We start from the raw sequence: 15,067 nt of genomic DNA, 5'->3' as shown, positions 1-15,067 counted from the left end.
TGACTTAATTTGAACATCCACTGTCCATTGGCTTCATGCATTTCAAATGTGCAACACTGGTGTAATTTATTGACGAGAAGAAGGATTTTTTTTTTAAATGTCAGTTTACCAGATTATAATCATGTGCAACTGAGATACATGTTTAAATTAAGAAAATTCCAAGGATTGTGTTTTTCATTTTGGGGGAACAGTTCATCCTTCAGCAGGACACCCATCTACATATTTTAAGTATGGAAATTGCACATGATGTGGTTCTTGCACATGATGTGGTACTGTTGCCTTCTTCAAGCCGGGATCTTCAACTCTTATTGTACTGGTTCGCAGCTGAGTGTGAAGCGGCTGGGATGAAATCATTCATTCATTCATTCATCCTCCGAGCCGCCTGATCCTCACTAGGGTCGTGGGGGGTGCTGGAGCCTATCCCAGCTGTCTTTGGGCAGTAGGCGGGGGACACCATGAATCGGTTGCCAGCCAATCGCAGGGCACACAGAAACGAACAACCAGTCGCACACACACTCACACCTAGGGACAATTTAGAATGTTCAATCAGCCTGCCACGCATGTTTTTGGAACGTGGGAGGAAACCGGAGCACCCGGAGAAAACCCACGCAGGCCCGGGGAGAACATGCAAACTCCACACAGGGATGCCGGAGCTGGAATCGAACCCGGTACCTCTGCACTGTGAAGCCGACGTGCTAACCACTGGAATACCGGGCCGCCTTGGGATGAAATCACCACCTCCAAATCTGAAACAAAGGTCCTCCGTGGTAAAATGCTGGAGTGCCCTTTCCAGGTCGGAAATGAGATTCTGCCCCAAGTTGAGGAGTTCAACTATCTTGGTGGATGGAGCCAGAGATCAACAAGTGGATCAGTATAGCAATCTGCTGTGATGCATGCTCCGTATCGTTCCATCGTGGTGAAGTAAACTTTTTGTTTATTGAGTGCATTGCATGTATCAATCATCAAACTAATAGTGATAACATCACTTCAATGCATGCAGATCTTTATATTAATTATGTACAACACGCGTGCTTGTGTTACTCCCACACTAGGAAGCACACTGTCAACTACAATGCTGTGTTTCTGTCCAATCTTGAGAGCAAAGAAAAACAAGCCTACCGAAAACCCTTCTGCTCACTGTCATTACGGCAAACATAATTACGATGATTAGCAGACAGTGGATGAGTCACAGGACACAGGAGGGCAAGGAATTAAAAACCCATTCGCTGATTGAAAGTCTGAAATTAATCAATTTTATTGTGTACGAAGTCAAACTGTATCAGAAGGTCACGGTCTGTCACTCAAATAAAACTCCAATGCCACATGCAGCTCAAAAGCGCTCTGCATTTTGTTTTGTACAGTATATGTTCCCAAATTACTTGGTAATTACCAAACATGGGATCAACTTGGATTGTATTGACCTTCATTTTCGTAGGAATTACAATATTATTGTCAGAATTATGCCTGTTGACAATGTATTAAAGGCAGGCAGTCAACTTTCATGATGAATTTAAATTGTCCCCAAAAATTCTGTGATGTAGAAGTATTTATAATATATCAAGGGTATATCACAGAAGAGGAGGACCATAATAATAACCGCCGTAAATACATTCTATTTACATGCAGCTTGCATCTTATACAATAGTGGCTCACGTATCCATTACGATACATATGATGGCGGTGCGGGCACCCGCAGCGCCTCCTCTTGTTGTCGTGTTGTCTGGTTGAGAGGGAAGAAATTTCATCTGTGCTCTATTTGACAGTAAACTTGTACTTGACTTGATTAGCAGTTCAGTCGCTAATAACGAGCTGGCAGCCACCGGATGAAAGCAGCAATCAATCCTGTCATCTTTTGATCAGTCACATTTGCAAATAGCAATGATGCAAACGCCGTTTGTAGGATCATAACTTATAAATGACGATGTTTACAGTATACGGCGTATTTATTATTCCTTATTGGTCAATTCCTTATTAGTTCGCTGTATTATTTTAGATTATCCGACATGTGTGGGACTGTTGAATAAATCTGAAATGAATGGGGGGAAAAATGTATGCTGATAAAATGTTAGCCTCAAATTAGCGTTGCTGTCTGTAGCCGTGCTTTAAAACTGAAAAAAATGGTTGTCAGTGTAAACCATAGGTGTCAAACTCAGGTCCTGGAGGCCCGCTGCCCTGCATGTTTTCAAGTCTCCCTGTTGCAACACACCTCATTCAAATGAACAGGTTCAATGTCAGGCTTGCGCAGAGCTTGCTGATGATCTGATCATTTGAATCAGGTGTGTTGCAACAGGGAGACTTGAAGACATGCAGGGCAGCGGGCCTCCAGGACCTGAGTTTGACAGTGTTGAGGAATGGGAGCTGTCAATTTGCTTTTGGCCCTCCTTGGTTACAGGTTCTTTTATCTCTCTATAAGGTGGAAGAAGACCCAACACCACGTTGTCTTTTCTTCAGTTTATCACAACGCAACACAAATCGATTCGGGCTCCTGTGAGTCTCAGATTTCATCAGGAACCCCTGAGCAACTACAGTCACACGTACATATAGGCATAGTATGTTAATTATGTTAATTAGGGGCGGGCAGTCCTTCCCCTTATGTAAAAATAAGAAACAAAGAAAGGTCAATGCAGTTCGATCTTGGCATTTTGACAAAGTACAGACCAGATCTGCTGTGCACAAATCTCGAGATAAGAGTCCCTCATCAAGGGAACTTGGCAGCCTTCAGGAACTTTCCTGAGGTGGGGGATACAAAAGAAGACACTTGGGGGCTGTTAATCACTCAAGGGGAAATAGGACCCCAACTTCACCCTACATTCTTTGTTTTAAGTAGCGGATCTTCAGGACAGAGACCGGTACCAATAGTTCTCATAGCAAGGTGAAATTCCTCAACAGTGTTGTACTACTACTTCTAGCGGAATAATTCCTTAACAACACCTATGGTGTAAACGTACCCCAGTCAATCATGGGGTACGTTGACAGATGGTGAATTGGAACCAAACCCACACTGTCAGCAAGGATAGGTTCCAGCTCCCATTGACCCTGAACAGGATACTTGACATAGCAAATGGATGGATGTATTGTGATGACTTTCAGTCAGAAGCCATTGAAAAATTGAAGTCAGTATCTTGAACTATTTAAGCATTATATGAAATTCCCCTTTAGTTTTTTTTTGTTTGTTTGTTTTTTTAGTTTGTTTCTGCAAGTAGAAACACTAAACTAGGTGCGGGGCTGCCAACTTAATATTTCATAGTTCAGGGCTACTGCAACACTCCACGGAGCATAACAATGCCTTTAAAGTCAGATTACTACAGACACAAGGTACATGTGCACTCACACACTCCATAGACCAAGTCACGCAAACCATCTTGAATACACTGATGCATTATGCTTCGATTACCGACGAACATAAATAAAAATGTCTACCGAGGCTTGTGTGCATTTAATGAAAGCAGGGATGAATGATATAGAGGCTCATTGTAAAATGAGCCTGTGGTTCTAAGACTGAATGTAAAGCCATTATGTCCAATGGAATCATTGTCATTTCCTTTTTTCTTTGTTGCTATTGTTGTCACTTCTTCGCTTCCCCACATATCCCTTTGTCTCGCTCCCTAAAATATGCACCTTTCTCTCTTTCCATGTCCCTCTCATTAAAACGGTTCCCCCGGTCTTCTCCCAAGAGAGGCAGGATAAAATTAGCTTCGCTTCAACTTGCACTTGCTGGTTCCTTTCCAGTCCGCTTTCCATACATCAAAGTTTCCTTATAATTATCATCTTTCCTCACAGTACCAACCAAATTCCTACTCTTTTGACACAGTTTTTTTCTGCACTAATAGTCGAAAGACTCGAGATGTCTAGTGAATCAAACCACAGCAGGGTTGGAAGGATGCTCTAGCTTTAGAACAGCTGCTCCAGAGAAGATAAGAGCAGTGGCAAATCTGCATCATCTGCAAGTATATCACATGTGCCATTTTCTTTTTGTCTAGCCAATATATATTTTCATGATTCATTTGACCATTTAATCCAAATGTGCTCTGTGATTGACAGGTGACCTGTCCAGCGGGTAGTACCGTATTTTCCGGACTATAAGTCGCAGTTTTTTTCATAGTTGGGGGGCTGGTGCGACTTATACTCAGGGCCGAATTATAGTCCAGAAAATATGGTATGTGTTTTCCCCAAGATAAGCTGGGATATGATGTATAAGCGCATTCGAAAATGAATTGACATTCTGGTCCTGCTGGCTCTCTCCAGGGTCCCAAGTTTGTCAGTCAACAGCCCAGGCATGATTGACATACAGCATAGCAGCTTTTTCACTGGCCCATGAGGCAGTTAGGATTGCGCCCGATGAACTCTGAGGGTCATGACCAGGAAAATGAATCATGGCATTTTTCTGTTCCTATCTCTGAAAGCCAAAATTTGTGCCGTCAAGTTTTATAATGAATCAACCATTTATGTTTTTTTGGTTGTTGTATAATTTAGCATTGCCATTTAAAGACATATTAAAATTAAGAAGGAAAAAAAACATTGGAAAATAAGAATGTTCAGTTTCAGTCTTACTTATGATGTACTGGTTCACTTGCCGAACTTCCGAGCAGGCAGCGTGGGTGTTCAGTTCTTACTCAGTCACGATGTGAATTTGAGTGTTCAGTGACCTGTGATTGACTGGCAACCAGTCCAGGTGTGATTTGCTTTTTGTCCAACGTCAGCTTCGATAGCCTTCTTGTGAAGTTGCCTGAGATCCATCCTGAAGATCTCATGGAGAGACCACGTCACCAACGAGGAGGTGATGAAGAAGGCAGGAGTGGCTGAACTGTCAGACATTGTCTCTGAAAGGAGAAGGAAAATGATCGGCCACGGACTCCGACTGCCAAGAGAGAGACCGGCAAGTGTGGCCATGGACTAGATGCCAGAGGGTGGAAAGAGGAAGACAGGTAGGCCAAAGAAGACGTGGAGACAGACTGCCAAAGAAGACCTCAGTGAGATGGGTGTCAGCTGGCATGGAGCAAGAAGGGTCGCCAGTGACCGGAACAAATGGATGAAACTCGTCGCCCAATGTTCCAAATAGGAACGGGCGGAACTAACTAACTAACTAACTAATTATAATTATATGTGAATGAGCTCAACTCAAGCGAGAAACTTCAATCACGAACACAGCAATCTCCAGCCAGTTGTAATTCTAACATCCGTTTTATATACCGGAGTTCTCGCATTGGGAATGTAAAGACCGGTGGCCCGGTAGTCAAGTGGTTAGTGTATCGATCTCACAGTGCAGAGGTCATGGGTTCGATCCGGCCTTCCTGTGTGGAGTTTGCATGTTCTCCCCGTGCCTGCGTGGGTTTTCTCCGGGTACACCAGTTTCCTTCCATATTCCAAAAACATGCATGGCAGGCTGATTGAACGCTCTAAATTGTCCCTAGGTGTGAGTGTGAGCCTGGATGCTTGTTCGTCTTTATGTGCCCTGCGATTGGCTGGCAACCGGTTCAGGGTGTCCCCAGCCTACTGCCCGAACGCAGCTGGGATAGGCTCTAGCGTCCCCGCGACCCTTGTGAGGATAAGTGGATCGGATAATGGATGGATGGATGGATGTAAAGACTGAGTAGTGTTGGCAGTGGCTTACAATACTGGCATTAGTATCATTATGGAGCAGCTTCGAAGGCACAATAAATAATAAAAAGAAAAAAGCAGACCTCCAGCTCTTCATAGGCTTCCCAATTCCAGCTCTGAATGACTCTTGGTATCACAGTAAGCCTTTTAACATATTAAGGTGTGAGCAACATCTAGATTGTGGTCTGGTAATCCAAGTGGGGCATATGGGTGTCACGCGAGATGCAGTTACGTTTACATACAGCAGATCTTGTGTATAGTGATGCCGTGGACATACTGGCAAAATACAGGTAGCAATGAGCTCACTCTGCAGAAAGCAGACAGCGATTCATGATGACAAAGCATATTGTGCATGTTCACCTAAGTATGTTGTTCAACTGTAGTCACTGATTTAAAAAGAAAAATACAGGAACAATTTGAAGAGGTTATGTAAGTAATTGCACTTGTCTACTGCAGGTGATTGAGCCAAGCATTGGGGATGGAGGACATATCGTAGCCATTTTGCCCATCAATGTTACAGTCCAGTCCGTCTTTTCCAGGTTTAATTTAAATTTTTACCTTTTTTATTTATTTATTTTTTTACAATATGTACGTATAAGTTGCTGATGCTGCACTGAAAATTTTGGTAGAAAGAACTTTGTAATAGCAATGAGTGCAAACATAGATAAAATCCTTGTGTTTTACATATGGCAGAAAATTAATTTTGGTAATGGAATGATTACACCATATCTATTTTTTTTGATCTGGTATACTGTAGGTACACAATCTCACCTTCATGCGACATCAATTTTGGTCCTCTTGTTTATGGCTCCAAGAAAAGTCAGACCTTCATTCTTGAGAACAGTGGAATATTTGAGACCCATTACACCATCTCCTGTGTGGGCATCGGCATTTCCCCTCGAGCAAGGCAGGGGTAGGGCAGCACCACGGCGTGAAACACAAACATTTCTGTGCTGTGTGCATGATTGTATTTCATTTTGTCTTTGCATAATCTGTGCTTTATCAGAGGAGATACTGTACAAGACTGTGTTGTATTTTGTGTCATTTTGTGCCGGTCACAGTGGTAAGAAAGCCACTCGAGAGAGCACTTCAGAGAAGTCTCATACACCCGGGACCAAAATGAAGAGCGAGTCCTTCCAGAAAGACTCAAATGTCTCACAGGTGAGAGACTACTAGCGGAAATAATTAAATGGGCAAAATTTGATCCATACGTCTCTGCTTTTAGTTATTCTATCAATGTATTGTGCCCCCCATGATGGGTGTCAGCTGGCATGGAGCAAGAAGGGTCGCCAGTGACCGGACCAAATGGAGGAAACTCGTCGCCCAATGTTCCCAATAGGAAAGGGCGGAACTAACTAACTAACTTGTGAAGTACTGTATTGGCCCGAATATAAGACGGTGTTTTTTGCATTGAAATAAGACTGAAAAAGTGGGCGTCGTCTTATATTCGGGGTCTAGACATTATCCCCATTTACGACACTAGATGGTGCCAGATATCATTGAAGCGAACTTGACTCTCCAAGCCAAATTTAACCCCTGTCACAAAGAATAAAAATAAAAATAGCGGTAGCACAAAGAAGAAAAATAAAAAATAGCGGTAAGAAAGAAAAGAGACGAAAATAATTTTTAGTGTTCGACAGCGTATAATTACCGTATTTTCACGACCGTTCGCCGCACCGTATTGTTGGGCGCAGTCTCATTAATGGGTGCTATGTCTGTATTTTACACATAGACAAAACGCACTGTATTATTGGCCGCAGTTTTGTGTGGTAAAACATACGCCAGCTTAAACATACGGCATGCATGCGCGCACGCTAAAAACACGTTAGCTTGAAGCATACGGTAGCATGCCAAGACATACAGATACAAGCTAAAAACACGTTTTTAAAAAGGCAACGGAAGCAAAACTGAGTTCGGTTGTATTTTATTTAGCCATCGTACAATGTACTCACATTTTTCGATCAATCATCACCCAGAAATCCAAAGTCCTCATACTCTGTATCAGAATCAAACAATTGTGCAAGTACCGGTAATCCATCAAAAACTCAGGGTTCCCTCTTGTTGTCAAAGTCACTCTCATTGCAAAGTGGCTCCACAGAAATGTACCGGCTTTGCCAAAAACTCGAACAACAGTGCAAGCAGACACGTTCGTCCAAGCAGCCACAATCCATTCGCAAATTGTGGCGTAACTCACCCAGCGCCTCTCACTCTTTGTAAAGTTGTGTTTGCCATCGATCATTCATTGTTCCCATGCCATTCGCAACTTTACTTTGACCGCCCGGTTGATGCCGATGTCCAGCGGTTGGAATTCTTTAGTCAAGCCTCCGGGAATAACGGCAAGCTCAGAGTTCATTTTCTTGACTTGTTTTTTCACCGCTGCTGTAAGATGGGCAAGCATGCCAAAAGCATAACCGATGGCTTGAAGTTTGAACTGAGCTTCGTAGGCGTGGTCTCTTTTTAGAATTTATTTTCGGGGGTTCTTAGAAACCAAAACCGAAGTTGTTGTACATCGCCACACTCTATACAGGTGTTGGTACCTGCTTGGGGCGACCCTTTAGCATCCACTTACACGGCCACCCTTCACCCATTGGCGGACTGTTCCCCCGCATGCCTTTCCTCTCTCACGTCTGCGTTCTCTCTCTCTCTCTCTCTCCCTCTCTCTCTCTCTCTCTCTCCCCCTCTCCATATATGTATATATACACGCCCACCCTTCCCTGATTGGCAGACTTCTTTGCTGCATGCCTGTCCACAGTCACTTCCGCCTTTTCTCTATATAAACAGCGTGTCGGCTGTCAGTCAGATTTTGGAACTTAGCGCATACGCAAGACGCTCCGCATCATAAGGCGTCCTGTCCATTTTGGAGAAAATTGAAGACTTTTAATGGCTCCTTATAGTCGTGAAAATACTGTATTAATTATCCTCCAAGAAAAATTTGAACCCTCTTTATTCCAGCATACACGCATCAATTCCAGGTAATTTCATTGGAACACTTGAAACTTTAAAAATTAAAAACAAAAACTGAGAGCTCTGCAACATTTGTCACCGCTGTCATCCAGGTGATAGTGAACCCACAGCCACACGCAGATAACAGCACTGTCGAGGCACGAAACGCAGGGATTCCCAAATGGTGTCTCAAACCAAAAAGTAGGTTGCGGTACCATTTCAAGTGGGTCGCATGTCCAGGTAGTAAAAATTACGCAGGCCCTCAGGTTACTTTTAGAGTTAGGCCTCATACATTAAGAATTTGGGAGTGTAAATTGAGCTGTATTTTTTTTTTTTTTTTCTATTAATGTGACCTTCCACTTGCTGGCTCGCCACCTTCTCCTATCTATTTTCACGCTTGCACAGTTAAAACCAGTTAAAGCTTGGTACACATACTCACATTTTTATGGTCTACAAACAAATTATATATATATATATATATATATATATATATATATATATATATATATATATATATATATATATATATATATATATATATTATATATAAACAAATATTTGTTGGTCTGTATATTTACGTTCTATGTGTAGTGTGGATATTTGTTGCGCAATTAATTATTTTCTCATTTCCATTTTCTTTGAGGTTTTAAGGAGATTAATGAAGAAGGAAATCAAATATCACACCTCCCAATTCAGACCCCCTCTCACATTTCATATGGAATTACAATAGGCCTAAACTCCATCTATTACTATACACTATGCGCGATAATCCCCAACCTCCTTCAGTCTCAAGCCATTTAATTATCACTGTCTTTGTTATTCATGTATATTCATGTATCACTTAGTTTTGTTGTTTCCTGTGACAAATTTGTGTCTGCTTTCATTTCTATGCAATTTTTCCCCTCAAAGTACGGAGATAAATGATGATTTGACTCTAATCTAAGATGCTGCGAGTAAATTCAACAGCTACTCACCATCTTTGTCAGCTCTTCTGAAGATCTGTGGACACAAAATGAACGTGAGTCAGTATTGATGAAATCTGTTTTCATAGTTAATTTTTATCCATTCATTCATTCTTTCTCCGAAACACTTATCCTCACATAAATCGCGGGCATGCTTTGGGCAGAAGGCACGGTACACCATAAACCGGTTGCCAGGAAAATAAAGAGAAAAACACCTTTTTGGAAAAGCATGGATTGCAAGCATAATTTCAAATATGGCACCACTGTTTTTTGCTTTTATGACATCTCAAACATCTAAATAAGAGTTTTCTTCCTCAAAACAACCTAAACACCACAGAGGGGCTTTTGCTAGCAAAAATATTTATTTGCACTTTATTGCACTAATGAAATGAACTATGAAGAGAAGTGAAACAATGGGTTCAGTGAGCGTGTGCATGTGAGTATCAGCACGTGTAAATCCACTGTACTTGGACTTGTGCATGTTTGCGTGCATGTGAAATCATGTGTGTCCCCTCCATCCTGCAATTTATACATATCTATATTTTGTGTACGTGTGTGTGTGTGTGTGTGTGTGTGTGTGTGTGTGTGTGTGTGTGTGTGTGTGTGTGTGTGTGTGTGTGTGTGTGTGTGTGTATAAAATGAAGCAATTGCCCTGACACAAGGGCATACACCATGACTTACACCGCATTCTGATTTCACTTCGCTTGCCTTTGCGAAGGCACATGGGCTGCGGTGTGGCTTTTGCATGAGGCAGACGATGTTCTGAGCCTCTTTGATGGCTGCTTCATACTTTTGCGTGGAAGAAAAGTGTCTTGCTGCTTTCAGCAACTCCATCTCCCTTGTCATGGTGGAAGATTTTTTTTTTTGTCAGAGGCTACATCAGATCCTTCTGCACTCTAGGACGCCATAAAAAAGGAAAAGACGTATCAATACGTCATGGATATGCCGTTGTAGAGGCTTTTCTTGATGTATTTGTACATCACGGGGAATAAAAGAGTTAAGCATAAGCAGCTCGTATTATGGATGGATGGCTCAACTTCTTTTATTGTTTATACGCCCGACTGGTTCAAATCCCCTTCATAATTCAGAAGTCATGAGTTTATATCCGGGCTCTTTTTCTGTGTGGAGTTTGTATGTTCTCACTGAGGCTTTTGTCCAATTACTACGGAATCTTCTCACATTCAAAAAACATGCCTGTTATGTTAACTGAATCTTCCAAATTGTCCTGAATGTGAACAGTCGCTTGTCTTTTTTTTTTTATCTATAATGTATGTGCCCAGCCATTCGATAGCAACTGTCCTTGGGTGTAAGGACAAGTGGTAGGTAGAAAATAGATGAATGGATGTTTACATGCTTAGAGGGCTACAAAGCATCACTTATTTGACTACACGTGTGCATTGCTGTCTTGATCCTATAATGTTTCTTTTGGTAAGTCTCACATGAACACTGCTACTAGTAAGAGACCATGTTTAATTCAAATTCAAATAAAATTTCCGCTCAAATTTCAAAGTGTAAATCCAAGTTTCCATTCAAGTTCAACCTTTCAAAAACACAATGGGCTGCCTGGTAAATATCACAATTCTGTCAAATAAACTTTGTAGTTGTCATTCCTTTCTAGAAAACTACATCTGCTGGTGTGTCTGTGTGATGATAGCAAAGCAAGCCAAACGATCAGACAGTGACACCCGCTAAAAACAAGCTTCAGTATAGTTATCCACTGATGTTCATCGTATATCTGTGTGAAAATCAGTCTGGCACACATATTGGCAATGCCAATTCATTTATTGAATAATAAAGCACGGAGAACAGCGATTGAACTGGCCCACCGATTAAAAAAAAAAAAAAAAGCACCATGACCGCTGGTGTCATGAGACTTTGCTCATCATTCACTCTTAGATGTTGTATGCAGGAGATCTTTACAGAACACTATCAACTGTGTGTTTGACTTGGATTGGTCGGTCTGCTATTAACAACTATTTTCTGAACCGCTTGATTCTCACTAGGGTCGCGGGGGGTGCTGGAGCCTATCCCAGCTGTCTTCGGGCAGTAGGCGGGGGACACCCTGAATTGGTTGCCAACCAATCGCAGCACTCACATTCAAACACATGCAATCACACCAAAGAATATTAACAAATTTTAAGTGAAAGTTTACATGTTGGTCTGTCATTAGTTCTTACAAATTTATATATTCACAAATGTTAACACAATATTTATGTTTGATATGCAAAGACAAAGGTGGCAGCGCGTGTGTAGAAATTGGCGACGTGAAGAGGGGGCTGGACGAAACGCTAGCTCGTTAGCACGGAAGCTAACCGCGGACGTTAGCACGGAAGCTAACTGCGAAAAGTCGCTACGCAGCTGGAACCCACGACCAGAGACCAACCAACCAAACGCCAGCGAGCGTGAGGGAGCCGGTAAACCCACTTGCCACGTTAGAAACACCCAGCAGCAAGCCTACTGGACACGTCACAAACTAGCATACAACCGGCTAGCAACGAGACCCGACAAAATGCCATCCAAACAGAAGCAAGACACAAAGCAGGAAGAGGATTCCCTGACCCTCACTCAAGTAAATGAATTACTCCAGCAACAAAAAGAACTTTTTACGGCGCTCTTGCAACAACAACAGGAAAATTTCAAAGGATTTGTCAAGATGATAATAGACTCAACAAACTCACGACTTGACACTTTTACCAGGGAAGTCCAAGAAATAAAAACCAGCATCAACTTTACCCAAAAAGAGGTAGACGACATTAAAAAAAAATCTGTTAAGTGAGAATCAATATGGCTTCAGGGAAAAACGGACCACCTCAATGGCAGTTATGGAGTTTGTGGAAGAAATAGCCACTAATATAGACAACAAAGAATTTACTGTTGGGGTTTTCCTAGATCTAAAAAAAGCTTTTGACACAATAGATCACAGTATATTATTGAAAAAACTAGAAAGATATGGCATTAGAGGTGTAGCTTATAAATGGATAAAAAGTTATTTAGAAAACAGATATCAGTACGTGCAACTCAACAATAAAAAAACGAATCAACTGAAAATCACTCACGGAGTTCCTCAGGGGTCAGTGCTTGGTCCAAAACTATTCATCTTATATATAAATGATATCTGCAAGGTCTCAAAACTATTTAAATGTGTCCTATTTGCTGATGATACAACTTTCTACTGTTCTGGAACAAATCTGAAACAGCTCCTGACAACCGTAGAAAACGAATTAAACAAATTAAAAAACTGGTTCGACAGAAATAAATTGTCACTTAACCTGAAAAATCGAAGTCAATTGTTTTTGGCACAAGACCAATCAAACACCAAGCTAAAATTATGGTAAACTCAATTGAAATAGAAAGAGCGTATGAAACCAAGTTTCTCGGATTAGTAATAGACTCAAAACTATGTTGGAAACCACATATCGATAACGTAAAAAAAAAAAATAGCCAAGACCTTAGGGATCCTCTACAAAACCAAGGAAGTGCTACATAAGAGATCTTTGTACACATTATATACTTCATTATTATTACCATGGCGGCCCGGTAGTCCAGTGGTTAGAACGTCGGCTTCACAGTGCAGAGGTACTGGGTTCGATTCCAGCTCCGGCCTCCCTGTGTGGAGTTTGCATGTTCTCCCCGGGCCTGCGTGGGTTTTCTCCGGGTGCTCCGGTTTCCTCCCACATTCCAAAAATATGCATGGCATAAATTGTCCCTAGGTGTGAGTGTGAGCGTGGATGGTTGTTCATCTCTGTGTGCCCTGCGATTGGTTGGCAACCGATTCAGGGTGTCCCCCGCCTACTGCCCGGAGACAGCTGGGATAGGCTCCAGCACCCCCCGCGACCCTAGTGAGGATCAAGCGGCTCAGAAGATATTATTACCATACATGACCTACTGTGTGGAAATATGGGGAAATGCCTGCAAAACAAACACACTCCCTATTCTCAAACTACAAAAAAAAGCAATTCGAATTATTAATAGATCAAAATATACGGAACCCACAAATCCACTATTTATCAAATTAAATACGATGAAATTTTATGACCTGGTTGACTTTAAAATCGCCCAATTAAACTGCCAAAACATTCAGAAGTTTTTTGAAATTCGAGAAAGCAACTATGAATTAAGAGGTACCAACTTATTCAAAAAACTCAAAATAAGAACAAACATCAAGCAAAGAAGTGTATCCAGCAAAGGTGTTAATATGTGGAATAATCTCGAAACGGACCTAAAAATGAGTAAATCGCTTGCTGATTTCAAAAACAAATTCAAAAAAATAGTACAAACAACCTACATCAATCAGAGTTAAAATGATAAATTCTAAAGATTAAATAAAATGATAAATCAGAACTAAGTTGATAAATAGAGAAAGGTATTGAAATATCCATTATGAATACAAGAGAAAATTGACACAAGAGTGCCAGGGTGAGGATGTATATAATCCTGATACAAACCAAAAGTTGTGAAAATATCACGGTTAAGGCTAAAGTATGAGCCTTAATAGAGACTTCTTCTTACTTTTTCTTTTCTGATTGATATAAAAATGATTTAGTAGATATAAACACATAACGGGGTAGGACTAGATAAGTTTTTTTACTTCATCCTACTCCCTTGAACATAACTGTGTTGAATGAAGACTGATTTCTTTCTTTTTACTTTTTTATCTACCTTATTTTCTGTCAAATTATTACTATATGTTTTATGTTCAATAAACAAACAAACAAACAAAACAAACAATTGCATGGGCTTTACACAGAAATAATAGATTCATAGAATCCATTCACATTTCCTAAAGTAAAAGACAAACTTTGTGTAAGCAAGACGCTTGAAATGATGAGAATATAACAAATCAATATTGTATACTTTGTGGGAATAATTGTGGCATTTGGATGCTCCACCTGTGTTGGTGAGGCTTTTCTCTTGGGTATCCCGTTTTGTTTTGTTTTTCATTCCATAAATATACTGTATATACGGTACAGGTTAGGTTTATTGAAAATTGTACATTGTCCAAAGATGTGACAGTGACTGCAATGGTTACTTAAAGTGTTCGTAATTTGGGATTGACTGGAGAAGAGCCCAGGCCAGGGTGATCCATCCTTTTGGCCCAAAGTCAGATGGGTTAGGCTTCGGAACTCAACCACAGACCCTAATGCGGACAACCAGATTAGAAAAGAGAAGAATGGATGACATGAATAACATTATGACCTTCTTCATGTACTATAAAAAGCGGGAAGCTAAACAAGCAAACAAAACATGTTTTGTAATTCCATATTTTGGTGACTCACTCCACCGGCTGATGGAAAATGTACCTTGCCTTCAGACTCGACTTCCACTTTTTGTTTTCTTTTGAAGACATGCGATAACTAAATGAGATCATAAAGCCAACTGTCATTCAGGCATCCATCAGTTTTTATACAGCGCTTAAACTCTTCAAGGTCCAATTGCTGTAAAAAAAAAAAGACATTGCTTGTCCAATCAGAGCTGTGGAAAATTTAGTTTGCTTTGTAGTCAACGTGAGACTCTTATCATTGTACGTCATACAATTAAAAAAAAATTGGCTCCTATTTTTTTGT

General features: G+C 41.0%; 1 protein-coding gene across 2 annotated transcripts in view; it reads right to left on the bottom strand.

The window, feature by feature from the left end:
- Positions 1-15,067, bottom strand: part of necab2 (N-terminal EF-hand calcium binding protein 2) — a 130,194-nt gene that overhangs the window by 107,660 nt on the left and 7,467 nt on the right. For both annotated transcript variants that reach the window (XM_052060943.1, XM_052060942.1), the window contains exon 2: positions 9,516-9,540. In XM_052060943.1, coding sequence (XP_051916903.1) covers positions 9,516-9,540 — 25 coding nt within the window. The remainder of the gene's footprint in view (positions 1-9,515; positions 9,541-15,067) is intronic.

This window comes from Hippocampus zosterae, chromosome 3 (assembly GCF_025434085.1).
Source record: "Hippocampus zosterae strain Florida chromosome 3, ASM2543408v3, whole genome shotgun sequence".
Classification (NCBI taxonomy): Eukaryota; Metazoa; Chordata; class Actinopteri; order Syngnathiformes; family Syngnathidae; genus Hippocampus; species Hippocampus zosterae.
The sequence above is the reverse complement of the archived record's forward strand: the minus strand, read 5'-3'. Positions and strand labels throughout refer to the sequence as shown.